General features: G+C 34.1%; 3 protein-coding genes across 5 annotated transcripts; all 3 read right to left on the bottom strand.

Moving 5' to 3' along the window:
* Positions 1 to 666: 666 nt before the first annotated feature.
* Positions 667 to 3,584, bottom strand: LOC129299911 (receptor-like protein 37). Its single transcript, XM_054938389.1, has 3 exons — positions 2,868 to 3,584; positions 2,558 to 2,794; positions 667 to 811 (listed from the first exon to the last, which is right to left on the bottom strand). Exons 1-3 carry the CDS (start codon positions 3,562 to 3,564, stop codon positions 807 to 809), a joined length of 939 nt encoding a protein of 312 aa, XP_054794364.1. The 5' UTR covers positions 3,565 to 3,584; the 3' UTR covers positions 667 to 806.
* A 3,161-nt stretch (positions 3,585 to 6,745) lies between these two features.
* On the bottom strand, positions 6,746 to 11,334 carry LOC129299909 (uncharacterized). Of its 2 annotated transcripts, none has more exons than XM_054938385.1 (3): positions 11,196 to 11,334; positions 10,203 to 10,402; positions 6,746 to 7,362 (listed from the first exon to the last, which is right to left on the bottom strand). In XM_054938385.1, exons 2-3 carry the CDS (start codon positions 10,386 to 10,388, stop codon positions 7,183 to 7,185), a joined length of 366 nt encoding a protein of 121 aa, XP_054794360.1. In that variant the 5' UTR covers positions 10,389 to 10,402; positions 11,196 to 11,334; the 3' UTR covers positions 6,746 to 7,182. The 2 variants fall into 2 exon arrangements, with proteins under 2 accessions (XP_054794360.1, XP_054794359.1); XM_054938384.1 differs by having other exon boundaries at positions 10,203 to 10,407.
* Positions 11,335 to 13,508: 2,174 nt separating this feature from the next.
* LOC129299910 (putative DEAD-box ATP-dependent RNA helicase 29) lies at positions 13,509 to 23,546 on the bottom strand. 2 transcript variants are annotated; one of them, XM_054938388.1, is made up of 11 exons: positions 22,974 to 23,546; positions 21,655 to 22,816; positions 21,502 to 21,559; positions 20,558 to 20,662; positions 20,268 to 20,313; positions 19,639 to 19,712; positions 19,446 to 19,498; positions 19,070 to 19,151; positions 18,929 to 18,985; positions 18,674 to 18,812; positions 13,509 to 13,951 (listed from the first exon to the last, which is right to left on the bottom strand). In XM_054938388.1, exons 1-11 carry the CDS (start codon positions 23,350 to 23,352, stop codon positions 13,713 to 13,715), a joined length of 2,394 nt encoding a protein of 797 aa, XP_054794363.1. In that variant the 5' UTR covers positions 23,353 to 23,546; the 3' UTR covers positions 13,509 to 13,712. The 2 variants fall into 2 exon arrangements, with proteins under 2 accessions (XP_054794363.1, XP_054794362.1); XM_054938387.1 differs by having other exon boundaries at positions 19,639 to 19,715.
* Positions 23,547 to 23,856: the final 310 nt, after the last annotated feature.

Consider the following 23,856-nt stretch of genomic DNA (forward strand, 5'->3'; position numbering starts at 1 on the left):
AATATAATTTAAATATATTAAATATTCATATTTGACCATAAAAAATATAATATTTAAATAAAAAAGTATTCAAGTCGAAAAATTCATCCATCTCTTAAGAAATGAAAAATTCGTCCATCAAATCTTTTACGTATCTTACAGAAACATTAATTATAAGTTTCTGATAATAATAAAATGAAAACATTAAAATATTAATTCAAAGATTCAAATTTAATTTAGGGTTCAATATTCAAAAGAGAAAAGAAATAAAATTAAATATAATCTAATTTAGGTCAACCATTATATTCCTGTCAAGTTAACTAGATTTCCTATGTTGAAGCTGGGTTCATTGGGCTGAAATCGGCTCACAAAGTGACCAGTTCGGCCGGTTCACCGGTCAACCCAGTGGTCACTAATGTAGGTCCATTAGGTGGTTTTCTCATTAGATGGCAACATCTTGTATGTGTTATGAGAAAAGTAAAAAATTCCAGCAAGACAAAATTGTACCAACACTGAGGCAGCACCCAACAAAACAAGGAGACTGCAGATAGTCATTAATTAATTGAGCACAAGGGGAAAAATTCATGAAGATACTCTCAACCATTTTACTTTACAAACAAACTACTTAATTTGATGCTTAAATGGCAAATGCTTTAGAAGGCCACCTTTCTCGGAGAATGACCACATTTTTGTTTCCAGGAAAAGCAGTTCGAGAAATGTCTACCAAAGCCTTGAAGCTATAAGGCTCATGCATGGAAATCTCTGACAAAACCTTCCTGTTAAGCTTGATATTCTCCTTCATCAGCCCGTGCATGAAGTTCCCATAGTTAACCTGTTCAGTAAAACCAAGGAGACAAGTGACCAAGGGTCAGAACATTGATTGACCACTCTAGATGGTTACTAAACTTCTTCTGCAGATATATCTAATCCTGCTTTAAAATTGAATGAAATTTTAAATAAAGAAGTCAAAATTCCTCCTTATCAATGCAAAACCATGTTATCATGATTTAAACCAAGCCATGAGATAAGAGCAAGTCTATGTTTGTTCAATGTGCAACTAGTGAAGGAAAAAAGTACCAAACCATGGGCCTAACTGGACTTCCCAACTCCTACTCATACACAGTATAGATTTCATATTGGTTTGTCCAAGTCCAGTAGATATATGGCACTACCATTGACAGGCACAGAAGTGGCTGCCCTGTTTGTTAACAAGGAGGTAAGGCTAAAAGGTAACCCAAAATCAAAAGCTTCAGTGAGAGAAAAAATAAACCGATTTTGCAGGTGAGTTGTTTAAATTGGCTGGCTCCACAAATGAATAAAATTAAGCATACCAGCCAATGGACAAACTGAAGTTTAAACATTATGCATGACATTTTCCTCAGATTCGAGTTCTATAGAAATGCAAAATCTCTATACAATACCAGAACTCATCTGACTTTAGACAAGGGACTCAAATGATATCATGATAGCAAAATTGTTTACATAGGAATGCAACTTTTTTATTTTAATTAAATTCTTAAATTTAATGTTAGTGTTACGAAAATTAGATAAAGGAGGATAGGGTAGGCTTTCACTAAAAATAGACAGCAAAAAATTATGAAATAGAAAAAATGACAGTAAAAATAGACAAGACAAATATCTTCAGTAAATAGTTTTCCAAAAAAAAAAATTTATGACTGAGACAAGAATATACATAGTGACACCAAGATAGAACCACACATGAACACGGATATTCAATTAAAAGAGCCTCTAGCAGAAATAGGAAAGAGAAAAAAAGTTCAAGATTTTCAATCAAGTAGTAATTTGATAGCTTTACCACGCACATCTCTCCAATTAATGAAGAAAAGAAAAATGGATGCCGAAAGGCAGACATCAATAAAATCAAACAATTCAGAAAAATGTTCGATTCACGTAATGACTGCATGCAAGCCAGACCATTTCAACTACTAAAAGCCACGAACAATTCAAATTCCTTCTGAGCCAACCATATTAGTTCCAAGATCCACAAATTCATTTTTGCTTGGACCTCCTTATTCTGTCATATCCTCCTCTTCACATCCTTAACATTTTTAAATCCACTAAAGGAAAATCCTCTAAAAAAAAATTCTTTATTCTTAACCAATAGATGATCATATTATTGATAGTAAATGGCATGCTACTGATGAAGAACATCCCCCTACAATCATTCTTTTGATCGAGGTTCATGTATCACATGTCTATCTAATGGTTAGAAGCTTGACACATGCCAGTAAAAAATTAAAATTAAAATTAAAATTAGGTAAAAGTGCACTTCTCTTCCTCTAATTAAAATTGGAGCTAAGATTTGAGATCCAATGGAATATTGAGGATGAGGTGAATTTATTGTCAGATAGATCAATCACGTGAAGAGAAGAGAAATTAAATTTTAAAGAGGGTATTGAAAGGATATGCTGATCTAAAAGGTCATTGTTGGGTAGCATCAATTCTTTCAACCTCGGTAGCTCTCCAATCATTTGCAGCCACTTGTAAGAAGATTTGACATTGGTTATGTTCACTAACTTAAGATGGGTCAAACTTGTGAGACCAGAGAGCCACTCACCTCCACCACCATTCTTTTCGTCAATTTTGATAGCACCATCATTTGAACCAAGGAAAAGCTTTTGCAAGTTTGAAAGGTTCCCAAGTTGAAAAGGTATTACTCCTCCAAGGTTGTTATATGAGAGATCAAGATATTGCAATCTTGAAAGATTTCCCAATTGATAAGGCACGACTCCTTCAAGTTCATTAGATGAGAGATCAAGATGTTGCAATTGTGAGAGATTCCCAAGTTGATAAGGTACTTCACTCCTTCAAGTCGTTAGATGAGAGATCAAGGTGTTGCAATTGTGAGAGATTCCCAAGTTGATAAGGTACTTCTCCTTCAAGTCTGTTAGATGAGAGATCAAGGTGTTGCAATTGTGAGAGATTCCCAAGTTGATAAGGTATTACTCCTTCAAGTTGATTGGTTGAGAGATCAAGGTGTTGCAATCGTGAGAGATTCCCAAGTTGATAAGGTATTTCTCCTCTAAAAAAATAATTTTTCGAGAGATCAAGATACAGCAATTGTGAGAGATTCTCTAGTTGACTTGGAATATTTCCCTTTTTTAAGTTACATCTTTGAAGATCAAGGTACTTTAGGTTTCTTAGAGAGCCAAAGAATTCAGGGATATAGCCATCTTCAAAAGAATTGAAACTAAGGTTGAAATACATCAAGTATTGCAACTCCATCAATGATGCACTGATGTTACCTTTCAAAAGCGATTGGTTTGAATCATCATCACCAGCAAGTTGGAGCATCAAGACATGCCCTGTTTGGTTGCTGCAATAAACTCCCTCCCATTGACAGCAATCTCTCTTGTGCTTCTGACTGCCCCATAAAGACCATGCGTAAATGCCTGAGTCATCCGCCCCAAGGCCATCCTTAAACTGAAGCAAGGCTTGCCTCTCCCTCTCTATGCAATGAACCACTGTGCTTGTAGCTCTCCATGAATTAGGAGCAAGGACCCCATACTCAAGCACTAGTATGGCTAACAGTATGAATTTGAGAAACCCAATGAATATCCTCATTGTTCTTTTCTCTTGGCAAGTCAATCTATCAATTGGTGATACAAGTATAGGGACTTGTGGGGAATCTATTTATAGAGATTACAATATGTTATTTTAAAAGTTATTTAAAAGTTGGATCTTTTTTTCCTTCGCGTGGCAAACAACGCATGTTATATCACAAAAAAAATTATCATTAGCAGTAATATTTTCCAAAGTAACAACCAGTTGTAATGAAATGAATATATGGTGATTTACATATTATTTTAAATTATGATCGATATAATGCTTTTGTTTACTAGCTGGTATGTCTAGTTCAAATATTATGATTATTGCCATTAAATGACTATCTTAAATTGGATAACCTTTGAAAAACTATCTTCAATTATATTGCAAAATTATAAACCTAAAAATAAATATGACTGTATATGTAAGTATATGTTTTATGCTTGTTCTATTGTGAAACTATATTAGTCAAAGTCCACGTTATGCCCCCTCAAAGCAAGGCACTAGTGTCTACCATTTTTTCCCAACCTTCACGGCTAATATAATTATCATTTTTTATTATGGTGTCTCAAAAAGCAATTAGAAAAATGGAAAAGCACTATGATTAAGGCCCAAGCACTATCATTTTTTACTTTTCATTCTACTTTGTAAAAGCAGTTGGAAAAATGGCAAAGGATTGACAGCAACACAGCTTGATTCCTGGCAAATTCTGGGCATGTGCTTTATTCAACTCTTTGCATGAATAATCAATTATATATTGCTTAGAGTGTATGTTATTTCTATACAATCTAAATGAACTAGATGTTCTAAAATGTGTAATTTTTTATTTTGAAAGTGAGAATTAGTTTCTTCAATTTAGCTTCGCATAGTTTGTTGAATGCCTTTGTTGCCAATAGTATTTAAGAAAATACACAGCCTTGTAATAGTGCATCTCATATTATCTTTCAAAATGTCTCAAATAGCCAATAGCCAATGGTAATATATAGTTGTTGCATCAATGAATGATTGCATGACAATCATGAGATTTCAAAATTAATACCTTCAAATCTTTCATTGGCATTATCATTTTCACATTAGAAGAATCCCTTTTGTGACATCTTAATAACATACAAATAACCACATAAGCTTAATGTTTTATGCTATTCAAATAATGTGTGTACAGCTAGAGGTAAGTAAGTCCTCTTTTTCTCTTCAGGTCATACAAATAAGTGTTTTCTTATTCTCATTTTGGTAAAGTCTAGCCTAGCATTGATTTCATCCCGCTATCTTCCAATTTATGTGCATAAGAGTACCAACAAGACTATTATAAACATCTTTTTTCACACGCATCACCTACATCATGATTGCAGTTCACATCAAGACTTTGCTAATATGGAATATCAAAGATTGATCATTTTTTTCACAAATTCTTTTTACTTGAAAATTTTCAATTCTTACCTAAAATTACATCAATTCTTTCAACCCATTGTAAAATCAGTTACCAGTTAATGCTTTCAAAGTAAATTCATGCTGTGAATTGTTAAAAACCTTTTTTAATCTACAATAAGGGTAGTAAGGGTAATAATGACTTTGAAGCCTCCTATGGTTAAAGTAAATTGTTTTCCTCCCATACTTAAGTTGTTAGAATATGCAGTTATTATAGAAAGCATCTATTTTTTTTTTTAATACTCTATACCCACCAGATGCAAGATTTTCTTCATCGCAATTACATTTCAAAAGTCATTATCACTCGGAAAAATTGAATTGAAACGATCGAGAAGGGTAGGGGGAGAGAGAGATCAGAGAGAGAAAAAGATAAAAGGAAGAAGAGAGAGAAAAAAGGAAGGGAAAGGCCGATACCAAAAAAAAAAAAGGCTTTGGAAAAGCACTATCATTTCTACTTTTCATTCTACTTTCTAAAAGCAGTTGGAAAAATGGCAAAGAATTGACAGCAACATGGCATGATTCCTAGCAATTTCCGGGCATACTTTGTTCAATTCAAGTCTCTGCACGAATAATCAATTATTGCTTAGAGTATATGTTATTTTTATATAATTGAAATGAACTGCATATTCTAAAATATGTAATATTTTCTTTCAAAAATGAGAATTAGTTTTTTTCAATTGAGCTTCGCATAGTTATAGGCTGCTTGTTGAGAAAATTATTCTTTCTTACAATATATCAACAAACTCGTAATATATAATTGCCTACGTTTAATTCTGATTAAACAAGTTTGACAAAAATCTTACCAGAGTATTGTGTCACTAAATCAAGTACCTCAAGTTTTCTCATGTAATATTTTTTTATTATTACATTATGCATGCAATTCATTTCAATTTCCTCTCTTACGAGAGAAGAATAGAGAGAAATCAAATATCCAAGAGAGAAAGATTCAATAAATTTAATGTGTTTTTATCTTTTTTTTTTACATAACAATATAAAATAATTTTAGTACATACAATAATTTTCTTATTAGAGATTTATTCAAAGTAAGATTGAACACTAAATATGGACCAATAAGAATTTAAACCTTAATTCATTACGTTGTAAAAAAATAATCCATTTTTATTAAACCCAACCCTTGTTAACAGTTTCTTACAATTTTAACATCACTATAATATAATTATTCTATGGTAAAATTTCAAATATATGTAAAACTATTTCAACTAAACTTATGGTAAATTTCTCGCAGAATCGAATTATTATCACACATTGGTTAACATTTAAATTCTTTATATGATTTAATCAAATTATCTTGTAATGTAAAAAACTTAAAAACATGACTGTATATTTCAGTATGTTTTATGCTTGTTCTAACGTAAACTTCATCGTCAAAGCCGTGTCCCTCAAAACAAGGCAAAGTACAGTGATTCACTTTTGCCCCAAGTTTCACAGCCCATCATCATGTTATTTTTTTTATATAAAAAAAAATTAAGTGAATTAAATGCCAGAAACTTATCATTTTCATTATAGTTTCGAAGAAGATAATCAAGGATGAAATATGATACTTATCAACAAGGTAATAATTTAAGAGTTAAAAGACCCAACAAAAAGCTAACCTTAAATCAAATCAGTTATAATTAAAATAATATAACATATTATAAAAAATAGTAATATTTAAATAAAAAAATCATTCGAGTCCCAAGAAAATGAAAATTTCCATCAAACCTTGTACATGTCTTATACAAACATTAATTAAAAGTTTCTGACAATAACAAAATGAAAATATTAAAAATATTAATTCAAGGATTCAAATTTGATTTAGGGTTCAATATTCAAAAGACAAAAGGAATAAAAAAATAAAATCTAATCTAATCTAACACAGGTCAACCCATTAAACCTGCCAGCTTAACTAAATTTCCTAGGTTGAAGCCGGGTCGACTGAACTGAAATCGGGTCACACCGGTCAATCCAGTGGTCACTAATGTAGGTCCATTAGGTGGTTCTCTCTTTAGATGGCAACAACTTGTATGTGTTATGAGAAAAGTAAAAAATCCCAGCAAGGCCAAATTGTACCAACACTGAGGCAGCATCCAACAAAACGAGCAGATCACAGATAGTAATTAATTAATTAAGTACAAGAGGAAAAATGCATGAAGATACTCAACCATTCTACTGTTACAAGCTAATTAATCTGGTGCTTAAATGGCAAACGCTTTAGAAGGCCACCTTTCTCGGAGGAATGACCACATTTTTGTTTCCAGGAAAAGCAGTTCGAGAAATGTCTACCAAAGCCTTGAAGCTATAAGGCTCATGCATGGAAATCTCTGACAAAACCTTCCTGTTAAGCTGGATATTCTCCTTCATCAGCCCGTGCATGAAGTTCCCATAGTTAACCTGTCCAGCAAAACCAAGGAGACAAGCGACCAAGGGTCAGAACATTGATTGACCACTCTAGATGGTTACTAAACTTCTGCAGATATATCTAATCCTGCTTTAAAATTGAATGAAATTTTAAATAAAGAAGTCAAAATTCCTCCTTATCAATGCAAAACCATGTTATCATGATTTAAACCAAGCCATGAAGATAAGAGCAAGTCGATGTTTGTTCAATGTGCAACTAGTGAAGGAAAAAAGTACCAAACCATGAGCCTAACTGGACTTCCCAACTCCTACTCATACACAGTATAGAGTTCATACTGGTTTGTCCAGTCCAGTAGATATATGGCACAACCATTGACAGGCACAGAAGTGGCTGCCCTGTTTGTTAACGAGGAGGTAAGGCTACAAGGTAACCCAAAATCAAAAGCTTCAGCGAGAGAAAAAATAAACCGATTTTGCAGGTGAGTTGTTTAAATTGGCTGGCTCCACACATGAATAGAATTAAGCATACCAGCCAATGGACAAACTGAAGTTTAAACATTACGCATGACATTTTCCTCAGATTCGAGTTCTATAGAAATGCAAAATCTCTATAAAATACCAGAACTCATCTGACTTTAGACAAGGGACTCAAATGATATCATGATAGCAAAATTGTTTACGTAGGAATGCAACTTTTTTATTTTAATTAAATTCAAAAATTTAATGTTAGTGTTATGGAAATTAGATAAAGGAGGATAGGGTAGGCTTTCACTAAAAAGTAGACAGCAAAAAATTATGAAATAGAAACAATGACAGTAAAAATAGACAAGACAAATATCTTCAGTAAATATAGTTTTCCATAATTTTTTTTATGACTAAGACGAGAATATACATAGTGACACCAAGATAGAACCACACATGAACACAGATATTCAATTAAAAGAGGCTCTAGCAGAAATAGAAAAGAGAAACAAAGTTCAAGATTTTCAATCAAGTAGTAATTTGATAGCTTTACCACGCACATCTCTCCAATTAATGAAGAAAAGAAAAAATGGATGCCGAAAGGCAGACATCAATAAAATCAAACAATTCAGAACAATGTTCGATTCACGTAATGACTGCATGCAAGCCAGACCATTTCAACTACTAAAAGCCACGAACAATTCAAATTCCTTCTGAGCCAACCATATTAGTTCCAAGATCCACAAATTCATTTTTGCTTGGACCTCCTTCTTCTCTCATATCCTCCTCTTCACATCCTTAACATTTTTAAATCCACTAAAGGAAAAATCCTCTAAAAAGAAAATTCTTTATTCTTAACCAATAGATGATCATATTATCGATAATAAATGGCATGCTACAGATGAAGAACATCCCCCTGCAATCATTCTTTTGATCGAGGTGCATGTATACATGTCTATCAAATGGTTAGAAGCTTGACACACGCCAGTAAAAAATTAAAATTAGGTAAAAGTGCACTTTTTTTCCTCTAACTTCACAAAAGGTTTCAATTTGACCCTTTAATTTTATAAAGTCTCTTTTTAATCCCCTAACCCTAGCACATTAATCTAATTAACAAAAAATGTTGATGAAAGTCAGCCAGAAATGCTGAAATTGATTTTAAAAACTATGAAGTGTCTTTTGTGGCTTATTTTAATTTAAAAACTTCAAATGATTTGATTAAAAAATCAACAATTGAGAATGCTTTGTGAGCGGTTAAAATTGTCATGTCAGCATTTTCTTCCAATTAGATTAATGATGGTAAGGTTAGGGGACTAAATAGACGATTTATAAAATGAAGGATCAATTGGAAACCTAGAATAAAGTTAGATGATCAAAGGTGCACTTTTGGCTTAAAATTGAAACAAAATAATTTTAAAAAAGAAAACCCTGACTGAAGAGAAGAATGCACCACACAAGGTGGAATGCATTGATTTTACAAAACAAGTTGAAAACAGAAACTTAACTGCTACAAGTCTTGATATCAATCATTGGGATAAATCTAGTGGCTAATATGTGATGACTGCACCCTGCAAATACTGCAGGGGATCCACTCTACATTACAGAGTAGAGAATCCTTTTCTGATTCACCAACAACTAATGCTGGTAAATACATTTTCTGAAGAAACTAAGGTTCCAGATGAAGCAATCAAGAAGCAAGGAAAAATCGAGATCACTCAAGAGCAAATGATACTTTGAAATGGTTGGAACTTGGGAAACCATGGTCATTTCCTATCACGAAAAACCAAAGAAAAATTGATGACTAGAATAGTCTGTGGACAATAATCTGAGATGTGAAAAGGAGAAAATTGGCATAAATAAAAGAAAAGGGAGGCCAGTCCAGTAATATCAAAAAAAAAAAAAGTGGTGTGGAAACCCGAAAGGGGGGAACAAAGAAAGGGGAAAATGTCTTAAAACAACAAGATGAGAAAGATGGAAAAATCAATTAAACTAGCACTCCTACATGACCTTAAGGTACCCATGCAGCCTATTTAAAGGAGCCGTGCATTTAAAGTAAGACAGCAGTCAACTACCATGTGATACAATAACATTGAGAAGGAAGTCCCAAAGGCAATTATGATACTTAAAAAATCAATCCTTAACCTAGATTCATGAGATTATTCGATATATGCAAACACATTTTTGCAAGTCATAAGATATAAAAATAAAATGAATAAAGAAGACAACTAGATTAAGGAGTTACAGAAAGCTTCAAATTTTCATAATAACAACCCATTTGGATAAAATATTATACAGAAATCTGGTGCGTGGATATAGGGCAGAGACTAGTCTCTAATATGAGTAATAACTAAGAGGACTAATCCTCTGCAAACTAATAATTAGTAAGCGGAAAAAGAGGGAGTGATACATACACCATGAATGCGGGTGCCAGCATTAATCCGTTGGATCCAAAGGGAGCGCATGTCCCTCTTTTTGTTACGGCGATCTCTGTAGGAATATTGCAAGGCCTTCTCTACCCTTTCCCTAGCTATCCTTATGCAATTCTTGGCTCTTCCACGGAAGCCCTTTGCTAGCTTGAAGATTTTATCCTTGTTCATTTTCTTGTGTTAATCTAATCTGCAATCATAATTCCACTCATTCAACAGAAGATTATCAAAACGACAGTCCCAATTACCATAGTTGTATGATAGTTTTTAATACATCTGCACTTGGAATCAATAAATTAAGAACTGCTTTTAAAAACTTTTATTTCTCGAATCCATTATTAATTCTCAGAGACCACAAGCGGAATATGAGATATCTTCATATCAAAACAAATGAAAACAGTCACAATATGCTCAGAAGTCGAAGTGAGTGACCATAGGCGGACCTGTATTACACTCAGTGGGGGCATCTGCCGCCACTGAAATCTTTGGAATGTGCATAGTTGATATAATACCCGTTTAATTTTCAAGCCAAGTTATTTACAAGATCATACATCACAAATACCTCGAGAATTTTCTAAATTGATGATACTATAAAAAGATTAATAAACAGAAAGTTAATACACAACAAAACCAACACTGCAACAACCAAAAAAAAAAATCCAAATCATACAAGTCGCTAGTAATCAAAATGAAGAGGGCAGAGGTATAATAGCCAATTGCACACCATGCAAGCAAAAAACTAGTACACAAAAAATAATAATAATAACAACAAATAAATAAACAATAAAAAATAAACTCAATCAGTACATATTCCCAATTCAAAAGCCTCAATATTCAAACGATTACACGACCAGATTCAAAGCCAAATTAAAATGAAAAAATTAAAACAAAGCAAGAAGAACAACGCCGGCAACAGATGACGCGGGGAACAAATTGGCTATTATAGACTCAAAGCCAGATTGAACAAATCAATCTCACCGGACCGAGAACAACCACGCAGGGTTCACAACGGTGGACGGCGTCCGACGGAGTGTGGAATGCTCGTCCCTCGGCGAAGCGAAATGGATCGGCTACTCAAGAGATTCGGTTTTGTCGGGGTTTAGGCATAGGCCGAAAGTTTATTACTCAAATAACAAAAATAATTATCTCATCCATACAAAATTTAAAATAGTACTCTTTCAATTTTATTTATAAATTATTTTATATTAATTTTATTAATATCAATAAAAAAATATAAAAAATAAAAGTACTTGAAATTTTAAATATAAATTTTAAATAAAAAATAAAAAAATAAATAATATAATATTTTTCTGTCTTCTTTCTCTTATATTTTAAGAATAATTTATATATTTTAGTTTGAAACAAAACAATTACATCAACTGATGAAGTATAAAATAGATTAGATTTTATTTTTAAAAGATAACTAATATATAAGGTCGGAGGAGTATTAAAAACAGTTTTCATTTTGATTCTTTTTCCTATTTCCATTCCTTTAAAAAAAAATATTCAAACAATTAAAATGATTCTTAACCTTTTATCATATTGAAAAAAATAAAGTTTACTTAAAAAAAAGATGTAAAGTGGGTGGAAACATATTCTGCTACACAATTTTATGCTAATGCAAAATATATATGAATTGTGAAGGTACTAATTTAAATTCTGTGTGTGTAAATATCTATTATCTTTGTATATTTTTATATCATATATAAATATATTAAACATTTAATTTTTTATAAATATACAAACATAATAATTACACAAAACCAGAGAAGTTAATACTTAATACTCCCCCATTTAAAAATGTAAGATATTTTTAATCAAATCTCACCCCTAAATAAAGTACTCCTTCCATTTAAAAATATAAGATATTTTTGAGAAGTTGAAAGTTTAAAAATGTAAGAAATTTTTAGTTTTTCGATGTGTAATCATTATTTTTTTTCAAAAGTGCCCCTATTGATAATGACTTTATATTTATTGTAGGGTATTTAATAGGGATAAATATGAAAAAATAGGGTTAGTTTAAAAGTAGGTAACTACTTTATTAAAGAGTAAAATTCAGTTAAAAATGCCTTACATTTTTAAATGGAGGGAGTAGTTATTTATCTTTAAATAACCCTATCTTTATATATTTACTCCTATTTAATAAAATATTTTACTCTCAAATAAATATAAAATAATTTATTCAATAAGGTTATCTTTTAGAAAATGATAATGATTATACCTTAAAAAATTAAAAATGTCTTATATTTTTTAATATCTAACCCTTAAAAAATTGACTTATATTTTTTTAACAAAGAGAGTGAAAATTTTATATTTTACATTGTTATTTATTAAATTATATTAAATTAAATTCATTTTGAATTTAAATTTATAGTAATTTAAATAAAATTAAATTTAAAGATTAAAAAAACATGATAACACTAATTATTATAAAAAAGACTATATTTTTTATTTGCTACATGAAAAGAACTACGGCCAGTATTTGCTAAATCTGCCAAAACAACAAAAATTTGACAAAACAAACTGCATGATTCCCCTAAGCCAAACTAATCATCTAACTTGCACCATCACCAAAAAGAATAATCTAAATTTCATTAATATCACTTGAATATCAAGAATTCGTCGCACTCACATTAATTTTAGTTGATTAATCATATTTAAATTGTAAAATGTAATGTTTCCTCATCAAAACCCTCGCCCACCAAACTCATTGTTCTTGGCAATTTTGTAAATTATCGTGGCCCCTATCTCATCATTTATCTCCTTCACATTATATGGGAAAAGATCTTTTTCCTTTTTTCTTTTTTGTTTTTTTACATACAAAAGCCAAGCCCAACTTTTTCATAAATTCAGACCCATGAAAAATTGACATATCAACATGCTAATCCCTTGGATTCAAGTTCCAATTTGGTCCCCGCTTCAAAACAGTTTGTTGGATATTATTGACACCTCAATGTTAAAAAAAAAAAATTGCAAATCTAAAAAAAAAAAAATTCAATTTATGCATTCCATATTTTCGTTTTTGTTTTATCTCTTCATAAATATACTATTTAATAATTTATTTAGCCAGAGTAAATTCCCTTTTTTCCCAGAGCTTTATAAATACAATAAAAACATTTATTTTTATAAACATAAAAAATCAGATTGGAATTTTTTGCCTTTTCCAAGAAAACAACGATTTCACAGCAAAAGGAAAATTGAACTGAGATGCCACCCAAAAAAAAAATCAGAGATATAGCATTGAGAAAAAGCAATGGAGAACAAGGCAATACTGAAAACTACACAAAAATATAAAGAAATCTAGCACTTAAGTTTAACTAACAAAATTCCCCCAGGGAAAGCATTACACAGTTCACTTTTTCTCCTCGCTTAACTAGAAAGCCATTTCTACAGTTCCCTTCTCAATTTTGTTCTCTGATCCTCACTTTTCCTGCTCCAATAAATATTGAAAAAAGCAAATACACATTTCCCACCAGAATGTTGCTGAAAATAATCTTACCTTCCCTTTCCTTTCTTTCCATGTCCACCACCACCCTTTCCTTTTTTCCCATCTTTACCAAATTTCTTACCCTTCTTAGTAGACTGGCTCTTCAGATATGAAAGTCTGTTGGCTTTCTTCTGCCTTTCCTTTCGAATTTGATCAAGATCTTTGATCTCTGAACGCACATGAGCATTTGGCACTGAATGCTGCTTCTTGCCGCCTTTAAATTTTCGAGGACCGCCTCGGAAGTGCCCTGAATGAAGGAAAGAAACAAGAGTCAAATGACAAGAATTCTCTCTCTCAACATTCAACTTGTCAGCCTCAGCACTTCATAATATATGTGAATGAATGGACAGACAAGATCTAATGACACCGGCATAAAATTGATTATGGCAGCACTTTGTTTTTTGACATTTACAAAATAACAATCATTGATGGAGACTTGGTAGTATGAGATACTAAGCCCCACATTGAATAGTATGAGATGCTCAATAGGGTATATAAGTAGGTTGGTTCTTCCATTTCAATAGCCAGCTTTTGGGGTAGGGTTCCCCATCCCACTTAAGTACCCATCAATTGATATCAGAGCCTTGTTGTCGGCAGTTCCGGAAAGGAATACCCATAGAGGGTTTTGACTGGAAGAAGACCGAGTTAAGTGCTGTGGAGTGCAACCGTCAGGACATCGGCTTTTCATGGGGGGCCAATTGATGGAGACTTGGTAGTATGGGATACCAAACCCCACATTGAGTAGTATGGGATGCTCAATGGAATATATAAGTGAGTTAGTTCTTCCACTTCAACAGCTAGCTTTTGGGATAAGATTCTCCATCCTACTTAGGTATCCATCACATTACCAGCATGGAATGAATGAGATGTTCATTGGGTGAATAAAGTCTTCAAATAGACCTATTCGATCAAACCAACCATGATCGAACATAGAACAGAAGCACGTGAAACATGAAATCCACAGAAATCTAATAATGTGCTGACAAGTTTACTTATGATTTTATTGGTCACCTAATATTTCCTTGACAGGATCTATGTTAAGAATAATTTCTTGTCCCACAGGAAACTTACAAAAATAACTTGCAAAAAATGCACCAATTGTAAAGAAAAACTGCACCAATTGGAGGAGACTTTAATGGGCATGTCGGGAGGGAAGCTGGTCAGTATGCGAGGGTGCATGGTGGTTTTGGTTTTGGAGAGCTAAACAATGAAGGGCAAACTCTTCTTGATTTCTCATTGGCGTATGATTTTAAGATTGCCAACACTTGTTTCAAGAAGAGAGATGAGCATCTCATCACTTACAAAAGTGGAGCCTCAAGGTCGCAGATTGATTTTCTTTTGGTTAGGAACACAGATAGAAAACTTTGTAAAAATTGTAAGGTGATCCCTGGAAATGCTGTAACGACACAACATAGGGTCCTAGTCCTTGATGTGTGTATTATGAGTAAAATCCAAAAACGTCGACAAGTAGTAACACCAAGGATTAGGTGGTGGCAATTAAAAGGTGAGAAGCAAGATATTTTCAAGCGAAATCTTTTGGATAAAGGAATTTGGGATTCTCAAGGAAGTGCTAACATCATATGGGAGGATATGGCTAAAAAGATACGGGAGGTTGCAAAAGTATTTTTGGGAGAATCGAAAGGTTCTGGTCCGAGAGATAAGGAGTCTTGGTGGTAGAATAATAGTGTACAGGACAAAATCAAGTATAAGAAGAACTGTTTTAAAGCCATACATTTGTGTAACAATGAGGAAAATTGGGAGAGGTACCGTATGGCTAAGAAGGAAACTAAGAGAGCTGTGGGTGAAGCTCGTTCCAAAGCTTTTGAAGAATTTTATAAGAACCTTGAGACGAAGGAAGGAGAGCAAAATATTTATAAGATTGCCAAGAGTAGGGAAAGAAAATCAAGAGATCTAGAACAGGTAAGGTGTATTAAGGATGAAGAGGGAAGAATTTTAGTTACAGATGATGAAATTAAAAATAGATGGGAGACTTATTTTTCTAAACTTTTCAATGATGGAGAAGATTCATTTAGTAACTTGGAGGATTTAGTAAATGGTGAAGGAGAACAAAATTTGTCATTCTATCGAAAAATACGTGATAAGGAGGTAAAGGAAGCTCTTAAGAAAATGGCAAATGGTAGAGCTAACGGACCTGATTGTATATCTATCGAAGCGTGGAAATGTTTAGGTGAAGAAGGGGTGAGATGGTTAACTAAGTTATTTAATGTGATTTTACGGTCCAAGAAAATGCCTGATGAGTGGAGGAGAAGTACATTAATTCCTATTTATAAAAATAAAGGAGATATTCAGAATTGTACTAACTATAGAGGGATTAAACTCATGAGCCACACAATGAAATTGTGGGAGAAAGTAATTGAGCACAGGTTGAGATTGGAGACAATTATTTCTGAGAATCAATTTGGTTTTATGCCAGGTAGATCAACTACAGAGGCGATTTATCTACTAAGGGGATTAATGGAAAAGTATCGTTGTAAAGATAAAGATCTTCACATGGTTTTTATTGATTTGGAAAAAGCTTATGACCGTATACCAAGAGAAGTGCTTTGGAAAGCGTTGGAAAAAAAGGGAGTACGGATTGCTTATATTAAAGCCATACAAGATATGTATGAGGGGGTAAAAACTAGTATAAGAACGCCTAGTGGTCAAACAAAGGATTTTCCTATAAAGATTGGACTACATCAGGGATCATCTCTGAGTCCTTATTTGTTCAACTTGATTTTAAATGTTTTGACGGAACATATTCAAGAGGAAATCCCGAAATGTATGCTCTTCGCGGATGATATAGTTCTTATAGCAGAGACAAGAGAAGAGGTTAATTGCAAACTTGAGTTATGGAGGAGGACATTGGAGTCGAAAGGTTTTCGTCTGCGTAGAAGTAAGACGGAATATTTATATTGTAAATTTGGTAAAGGACTATTCGAAAATAATTTGGAAGTGAAATTGGGAGATCAAATTATACCTCAAGTGGAAAAGTTTAGATATTTGGGAGCCATTATTCAAAATGATGGCGAAATCAGTGGAGATATTTCACATAGAATTCAAGCTGGGTGGTTTAATTGGAGAAAAGCTAAAGGAGTTATTTGTGACCGGAAGGTGCCTAATAAACTTAAAGGAAAGTTTTATCGTACTGCTATCAGACCGGCAATGTTATATAGTAGTGAATGCTGGGCTCTAACGGGACAGCAAGAGCATAAAGTTGGAGTAGCAGAGATGAGAATGTTACGATGGATGTGCGGACATACACGTAAAGATAAAATTCGAAATGAGCACATACGTGAAAAAGTGAGGGTGGCACCTATTGAGGAAAAAATGGTAGAAAATCGGTTGAGATGGTTTGGGCATGTACAAAGAAGACCAAGGGAGGCACCAGTGAGAAGAGTGGAACATATAACTTTGAGTCCGATTAAGAGAGGTAGAGGAAGGCCTAAGAGAATACTCTTGGAAGTTGTTGAACGTGATCTCTTAATTAATAATATTTCTAAAAGCTTAATAAATGATAGAGCACAATGGCGTCTTGCAATCCATGTAGCCGACCCCACCTAGTGGGATAAAGGCTTGTTGTTGTTGTTGTAAAGAAAAACTTCAGGATTTTACTGAAATAAATCTGAAACTAAGCAATAAGTCCAATTCATTCCAAAAATAATTATGCCCTCTTGCAGTGCCCCCCCCCCCCACCCAAACAGACGGGAATAGCCAGTAAGTACAGGTATGATTGACATACAATTAAATCATTCATTTTTGTTCTCATTTCTCCATAGAATGCATCATGACATTAGATAAATCCAGTGACTGGATGGGAAAAATGAATTACATTCCAAAGAAAATCATTACTCATAACTATCATATAATGAGAGCGAGCCAGTTCATGTTACTTCTGAAAACCTGTTAAACTAGCCTGATAGTAGTTTGATGGCCTTCCAATCATTTTGTGTTATCTCATTGTAATATGGACAACATTAATTGCCGTTAATCTCAGTAAGTTAGATACTGTTAGTTAAGTGATTATAGCTGTTAGGGGGCTAGGTGAGACAATATAGGAATAAAAGGCTGTATATAGGAATACCTATGTAAATCAACCTACGTTTATCCAAAATGAGAGTCATTCAGCATGTAACGAAGGAAATTCTTTATCGGGCCTTAATCATTCAATTTTTCCCTACCCGCTTATTTATTCTGTTATGGCACAGAGGAGGATTAATCAAAATATTTTTGGGATCAAGTCTGGTTCAGTTGCTTTCATTCATTCCAGCACTGAACAGTGAACAGTAATAGACTAATAGCTAGCAGCAGTTTCAGAGATTAATGCCTATGTTTCTCTGTTTAATTCTTAGAAGTTGCACCCATCTATCGTTGTACTTGACCCTTGAGGGCAAGGGTCTCTTGGGAGGAGGGTATTGTTATATCATTGTAATATTGACAATGCTACTTGCGGTTATTATCAGTTAGTTAGTTACTGCCAGTTTAGTGATTGTACCCGTTATGGGGTTACGTGAGACAATATAGGAATAACAGGCTATATATAGAACTACCGATGCAAATCAACCTATGCTTATCCAAAATGAGAATTATCTAGCATATTATTCAGTAATCCTCTTGTCTCTCTGTTTTCTCTAAGATCTCTCTTCTCCTCTGTTTCCTCTCTCCTTTCCCTCTCTTCCTTTTCTTTCCATATCACAATCATCTATCATTTTACCTTCACCTCATTCCATTCCACTGGCAATTAGAAAAAGCCAATGCCCTTTCTCAGTGAAAAAGTTACAGATAATAGCCTTAAAGTAAGCTGAAAAATATTTAGGTACACTTCACAGCAATAGCTGCAATAATCCTTCCTAGGGAAACAAGGCAAGACCAGCCCATGAGCCTCCTTTGTATCTATAAGGATAATAGATGATCTCCACCATACAGGAACTCAAATAAACACGGAATATTAAGAGAAGCAAATTCATACCTGCTGAACTCGTGGGCCCATGAGAATCACCTTCATTGTCCATCCCCTTAAGACCTATCTTATTGTGTGAACGTTCTTTCCACTTCTTATAGATACCAGTCTTGGTGGCCTTCACTTTTGCACCGCCCTCCGTTGTTATCTATAATCATGTATAGAATATAAACATGAGGCCTCGGGTCATATAAGAAGTTAAAAATAGACATATTTTAGAGTAAATGACCAAAGATAAGAAAAGGTGTTATATAGATAAGGTACCTTTCCATTTGCAGCAACACGCTCACCATTGTTTAGCTTGATGTACTTTTTACTTTTCTGCGAATAAAATGTATTCATGAGATAAAAAGGGACATTTTGAGTACAATGACAAAATCATTAACGCACAACTGTTTCACATACCTTATCCCAATGATACACTGACTTCTGTTTCTGAATGCCAGCACTGTCATCTGCAACTAGATCGAGGACAGCTGATTCCAATCTAAAATATTAAGTCACATTAGGGTGAGCATATAAATCAGAGATAAAAGGTAGGAAAGCAATAAATCACATCTATATTGAATTCCGAACAGAACATATAGAAAAGACAGATACGTCTTCCTGCTTTTTGCTACAGAAGCAACAGAGCAATTTCCAAATGAAATAATTTTAGATGGTGGACCACAATTATGGTGGACAACAAGATCTGGGCACAACATAAGGACATGCCTCTCTAAGATAACCCCTTCCCCTTGTTGCAAAACCCAAGGACATTACTGATCAGTAGAGTAAATACCTGTTTGAAGAAAAGTCTTCTTTAGCCCTGACTGAAAGACCTGCTTCCATGTGCTGACAAAGATATCAGATCACAACATATACAGTTAGCGAACTTTAATGTAAAAACTCAAAAGTGATGCAACCACGTAATAAAATGACATAATTGTACTCGTCATCCAGAGAATGCACAGGATACAGATAGTGTGATGTACATGATTTTGGGGTATTGAACTTATGTAGTATTCCTCATCCTTGAAACTTTGTGGCTTTCTCTTAGAACCAGACACTGCTGAAGCCAAAAGAACAGGATCAAATATTAATAACCTTGATATATCAGCTGGGAGTAAGAAAGTCAATTCACTGTAGTTGAAGCATCCAGCATTCAGTGAGTAAAAGCATCAACAACCTTATCAAGCGACAAAACCAGCAACTTTACTATAACTATTTTTCAGTCATTAATCAAGTCTGTTCCTACCTGTAAACAACATTTTGATTTCACGTTTTAGGCAATAAGCAATTTCAAGGTGCTTGAGGTTGATTTCAAAGGAAAAAAAAAAAAAGCACCTCTAAAGCATCTTACACCCTAGGTTTTTTCTTTTTATTTTTCTAATGATAGAAGAAAAATACCATAAAATCCTAGCTACCTTTAAAAAACCCATATTAAGATTTACGAATAGAAGGCATGGTGCATTTTCTATAATGAAAGCAGAAATCATAGTCCGAAAGAAAGGCAAACTTTGGGGGGGGGGGCGTGACTTTGACCATTCCATATTTATACAAGCCAAGAAGACCAAATATCAAACTGAAAGAAAACTAAATGACTAACACAACAGGGACAAACCTTTTTTCCCTTTTTCCGCTGGAGTGATATCCAATTGAATTTCCTCCTGCAAGGAGCCAAGAAATACATCATTCAACGAAATAAGTACTGAAAAAAAATGCAGATATAGCATTATTCCACTGATACTAATTTGTTAGTACGAGCATGAAATAATAGAGTTCACCTCCAAAGAAAAGTAGTCAAATTGTAAGAAGCACAATTACAGCATTAATCACATTCATATACCTACAACAACAAACAACAACAACAAGCCTTTATCCCACTAGGTGGGGTCGGCCACATTCATATACCTGTTTTGTCTTATTCTTAGAACGCTGCTCATGGACTAAATTTATAACATTCTCATGAATAGCTCTTTTTTTCTTCATCACATCAACCCATTGACTAGCAGGTCCCTGCAAGAAATCATATTTTTATGCAAGACAAAACAATGAAAAAAGCCAATTATGACCGTGTGCCATTATATCAAATAATTCAGGAAGATAGATTCAAGTTGGCAGTGAATTTTCCTTGAAGATAAAGCTGGAACCCTCAGGGACCCAACAGGCAATTGATGTAGAAGATGAATTGTACTGCATCATACTAACATCCATAGACACAATGAAATGCATAGGGTTAAAAAATATAATCATCTATTTTCACGTCCAAATGTTTAACAGATTTCCAAAAAAATTCTGATCGGAAATATACAAGGTGTGTCTCAACGTATTTATACATCAAGAGAAGTCATCAAGTCATCTTTGAGAGTAGTCTTCTTATCTCAAGACATTCAATAATGCCTCTAGCATGGGAAGTACAAGCATCAAATAAACATACAAGTCTATGCTGAAGACACATGCATGCAGGAATTTCATTATAGAGCTCAAACCATACATGATTCAAGCATGTTGATTCGTAATACTTTAATAAAAATTAACCAATAAAAGAAAACTGAAGCCCTGGATGCTAAAATGAAAGGAGAAAAATGACAATGAAGCAATTTCAAATTTTAGCAAAGACTATACAGATATTCATATCAACCCAATGAAGCATTATCTGAATAAATAGATCAAGCAGAAGTTAGAGGAAAACAATTTTAACTAATATAATGAAGTCAATGCAATGCATAGCATATTTTAAAAATGAAAACCTTAAGTTTATCTAAACAACAACTTAAATAATAAAGTTATTGAATCAGACCAGAACAAGGATTTTTAAATTGAACAAAACCATGGCATGAAGAACACAAAATTACTTGTAGATGCTTTGATTTAGCTGCTTCACCTTCAGCCTCCAAAACAGTCTGCTTTGGCCTAATAGAAAAATAATTAAAATACTGCAATTTAACAGTCAATTAAAGAAATAATCTACCCATGACTCTACTTCTCAAATATAATATTGCGCTAACCTAAAATTTTTCAAGTTCTCTGAAAAAGCAAGTGCCATTAATTCCCCTGTTTCCAATACATTCTTGAAAATTGGATGCAACCCCTCACGTGGTAAATCTTTTACTCTTCTAATAGACTCCTTTGAAGGTAAAGGTTTTGTCTTTGAGTATAAACGAAATGCATTTTGGCAGGTCTTCTGCAATGATGTTAGTTCAGCAGAAGCATCAATGGTTTCCTGAACTCTGTCTGAAACAAGGTCTAAGACTTTCTGGGGAAAACGACCATAAACAGTTTCTCCCTTTGCTATTGCCTGGTCAATTTTGGAAAATGCTCCATGAATATCCTGCAGAACCTCTTCTTCAGTTGGAGCAGCTCTGATTGGTCTTGAGAGAAACAGATGAAGATCCAAAAGATATGGCATATCCTCCGAAGTCACAAAAGAAAAGGCGGCACCAGCTCGACCTGCTCTTGCAGCCCTTCCAACTCGATGAACAAATATTTTAGGCTTGGGAGGGAAGTCCCAATTGATAACATTATCAAGTAATGGAATATCTATGCCCCGAGCAGCAACATCTGTCACAATCAATAACATTGTCTTTCTTGCCCTGAACCTTGATATATGAATCTTGCGTGCATCTTGATCCATGTCACCATAACATACAGATGGCTCAATACCCTCTTCTTTAAACAATGTGTTAAGAAATTCCACGTGATGTTTTGTGGATACAAATATTAGTGTCTGCTGATCAGAACTAATTTGCTCCCTAATCAAATACAGTAATGCTGCATATTTTTCTTCCTGCCTCAAGGTGAAAAAAGCAACCTTCAGGTCAGGGCTGATTTTAGTTTCCAAATCCAGACGAACAAGCTGAGGATCACGCAAGCCAGCCTTTGCAAATTCAGCAAGTGCACTAGGTAATGTAGCACTGAAAAGCAAGGTTTGACGGTTCTCACCTAGCTGTGTAAGAATTTGATGCAACTGCTGAGCAAAACCCATGCCGAATAAACAATCTGCCTCGTCAAAAACAACATATTCCACAGTACGCAATGACATGTCATCAACTTCAGACAAATGGTGCATGAGCCTACCAGGTGTTGCAATTATGATGTCAGGATTTTGAGCTAATTCCTCAAACTGACTTTCCATACTGTCACCCCCAACTAATAAACTAACACGAAGATCTGAAACCCAAAAAAGAAAAAAGGAACAAATCATGTCATAAAACACCACAAAGACCAACTTTTCTATGTAACGATGACAAGTTGGATGATCTAAAGAATTTAATTTTCAACGGAGAAGAAACTATTAGAATTTAAGATATAAATTATGAGTTCTGACCTGTGAAGTGGCCAAGCTCTTTGGTGAACTTCAAAGTCTGAAGCGCCAAGTCTCTAGTAGGGGACAAAATGAGAGCTCTAACACCACCCTGAGGAAGATGCTGATTCAAACGCTCAAGCATGGGGACGAGAAAGGCAGCGGTTTTACCAGACCCAGTGCGAGCCATGGCAACGACGTCGGCACCAGAAAGAATGATCGGCATCGTTTTCCTCTGAATTGGAGTGGGCACCTTGTAACCTTTGCGTTTGATTCCTCTGTACACATTGGGGCTAAGACCCAAGGACTCAAATCCGCCAGACTTGGCCTTCTTTTGTTGCTTCTCCTTCCGTTTCAACTCTGCTTTCGAACTCACGAGAAGAGTACCTTCTCCTTTCGCCATTTTTCTGAACCCCAAGTTGTAAAATCGCTAAATTCCAAATTTGAAAGAATATTGACTCTGAAAGTGAAGTGTCAATGGAAACTGAAAAGAAGAAAACTTGGAGTCGACTGGAATTTGGAATAGGAAGAGGAGAAGAAGGGTGGGTGGCTACCGAGTTTCAGGGCCGCCAGCCTCCAGGGAGAGGGGGGCGCGATGATGAGGAAGATCATTTTATTCATTCTGTTCCTTAGTTTCTTCCAAAACGTCACCGTTTAAGAACTTTTCTCTTCTTTTCTTTTTTTTTTAAATATAGGGCCACAGGAAAATATGAAAAGAATAAAAAGTCAAGTCATATAAAAAACAATTAAGTCTCTACATCTTAAGAGAGCTTATTGTAGATAACAATATAAAAGTTGTCCCTATGCCTGATGAGTCAGAAAATCAACATACTTATTCATTTTTCAAAAACCATGATCAAACATAATAATTCAATCACTCATGACAAAATTTTTAATTTTGTTAACG

Source organism: Prosopis cineraria, unplaced genomic scaffold (genome assembly GCF_029017545.1).
Source record: "Prosopis cineraria cultivar Desert tree isolate PC_DT_omini unplaced genomic scaffold, ASM2901754v1 PC1347, whole genome shotgun sequence".
In the NCBI taxonomy this organism is placed as follows: Eukaryota; Viridiplantae; Streptophyta; class Magnoliopsida; order Fabales; family Fabaceae; genus Prosopis; species Prosopis cineraria.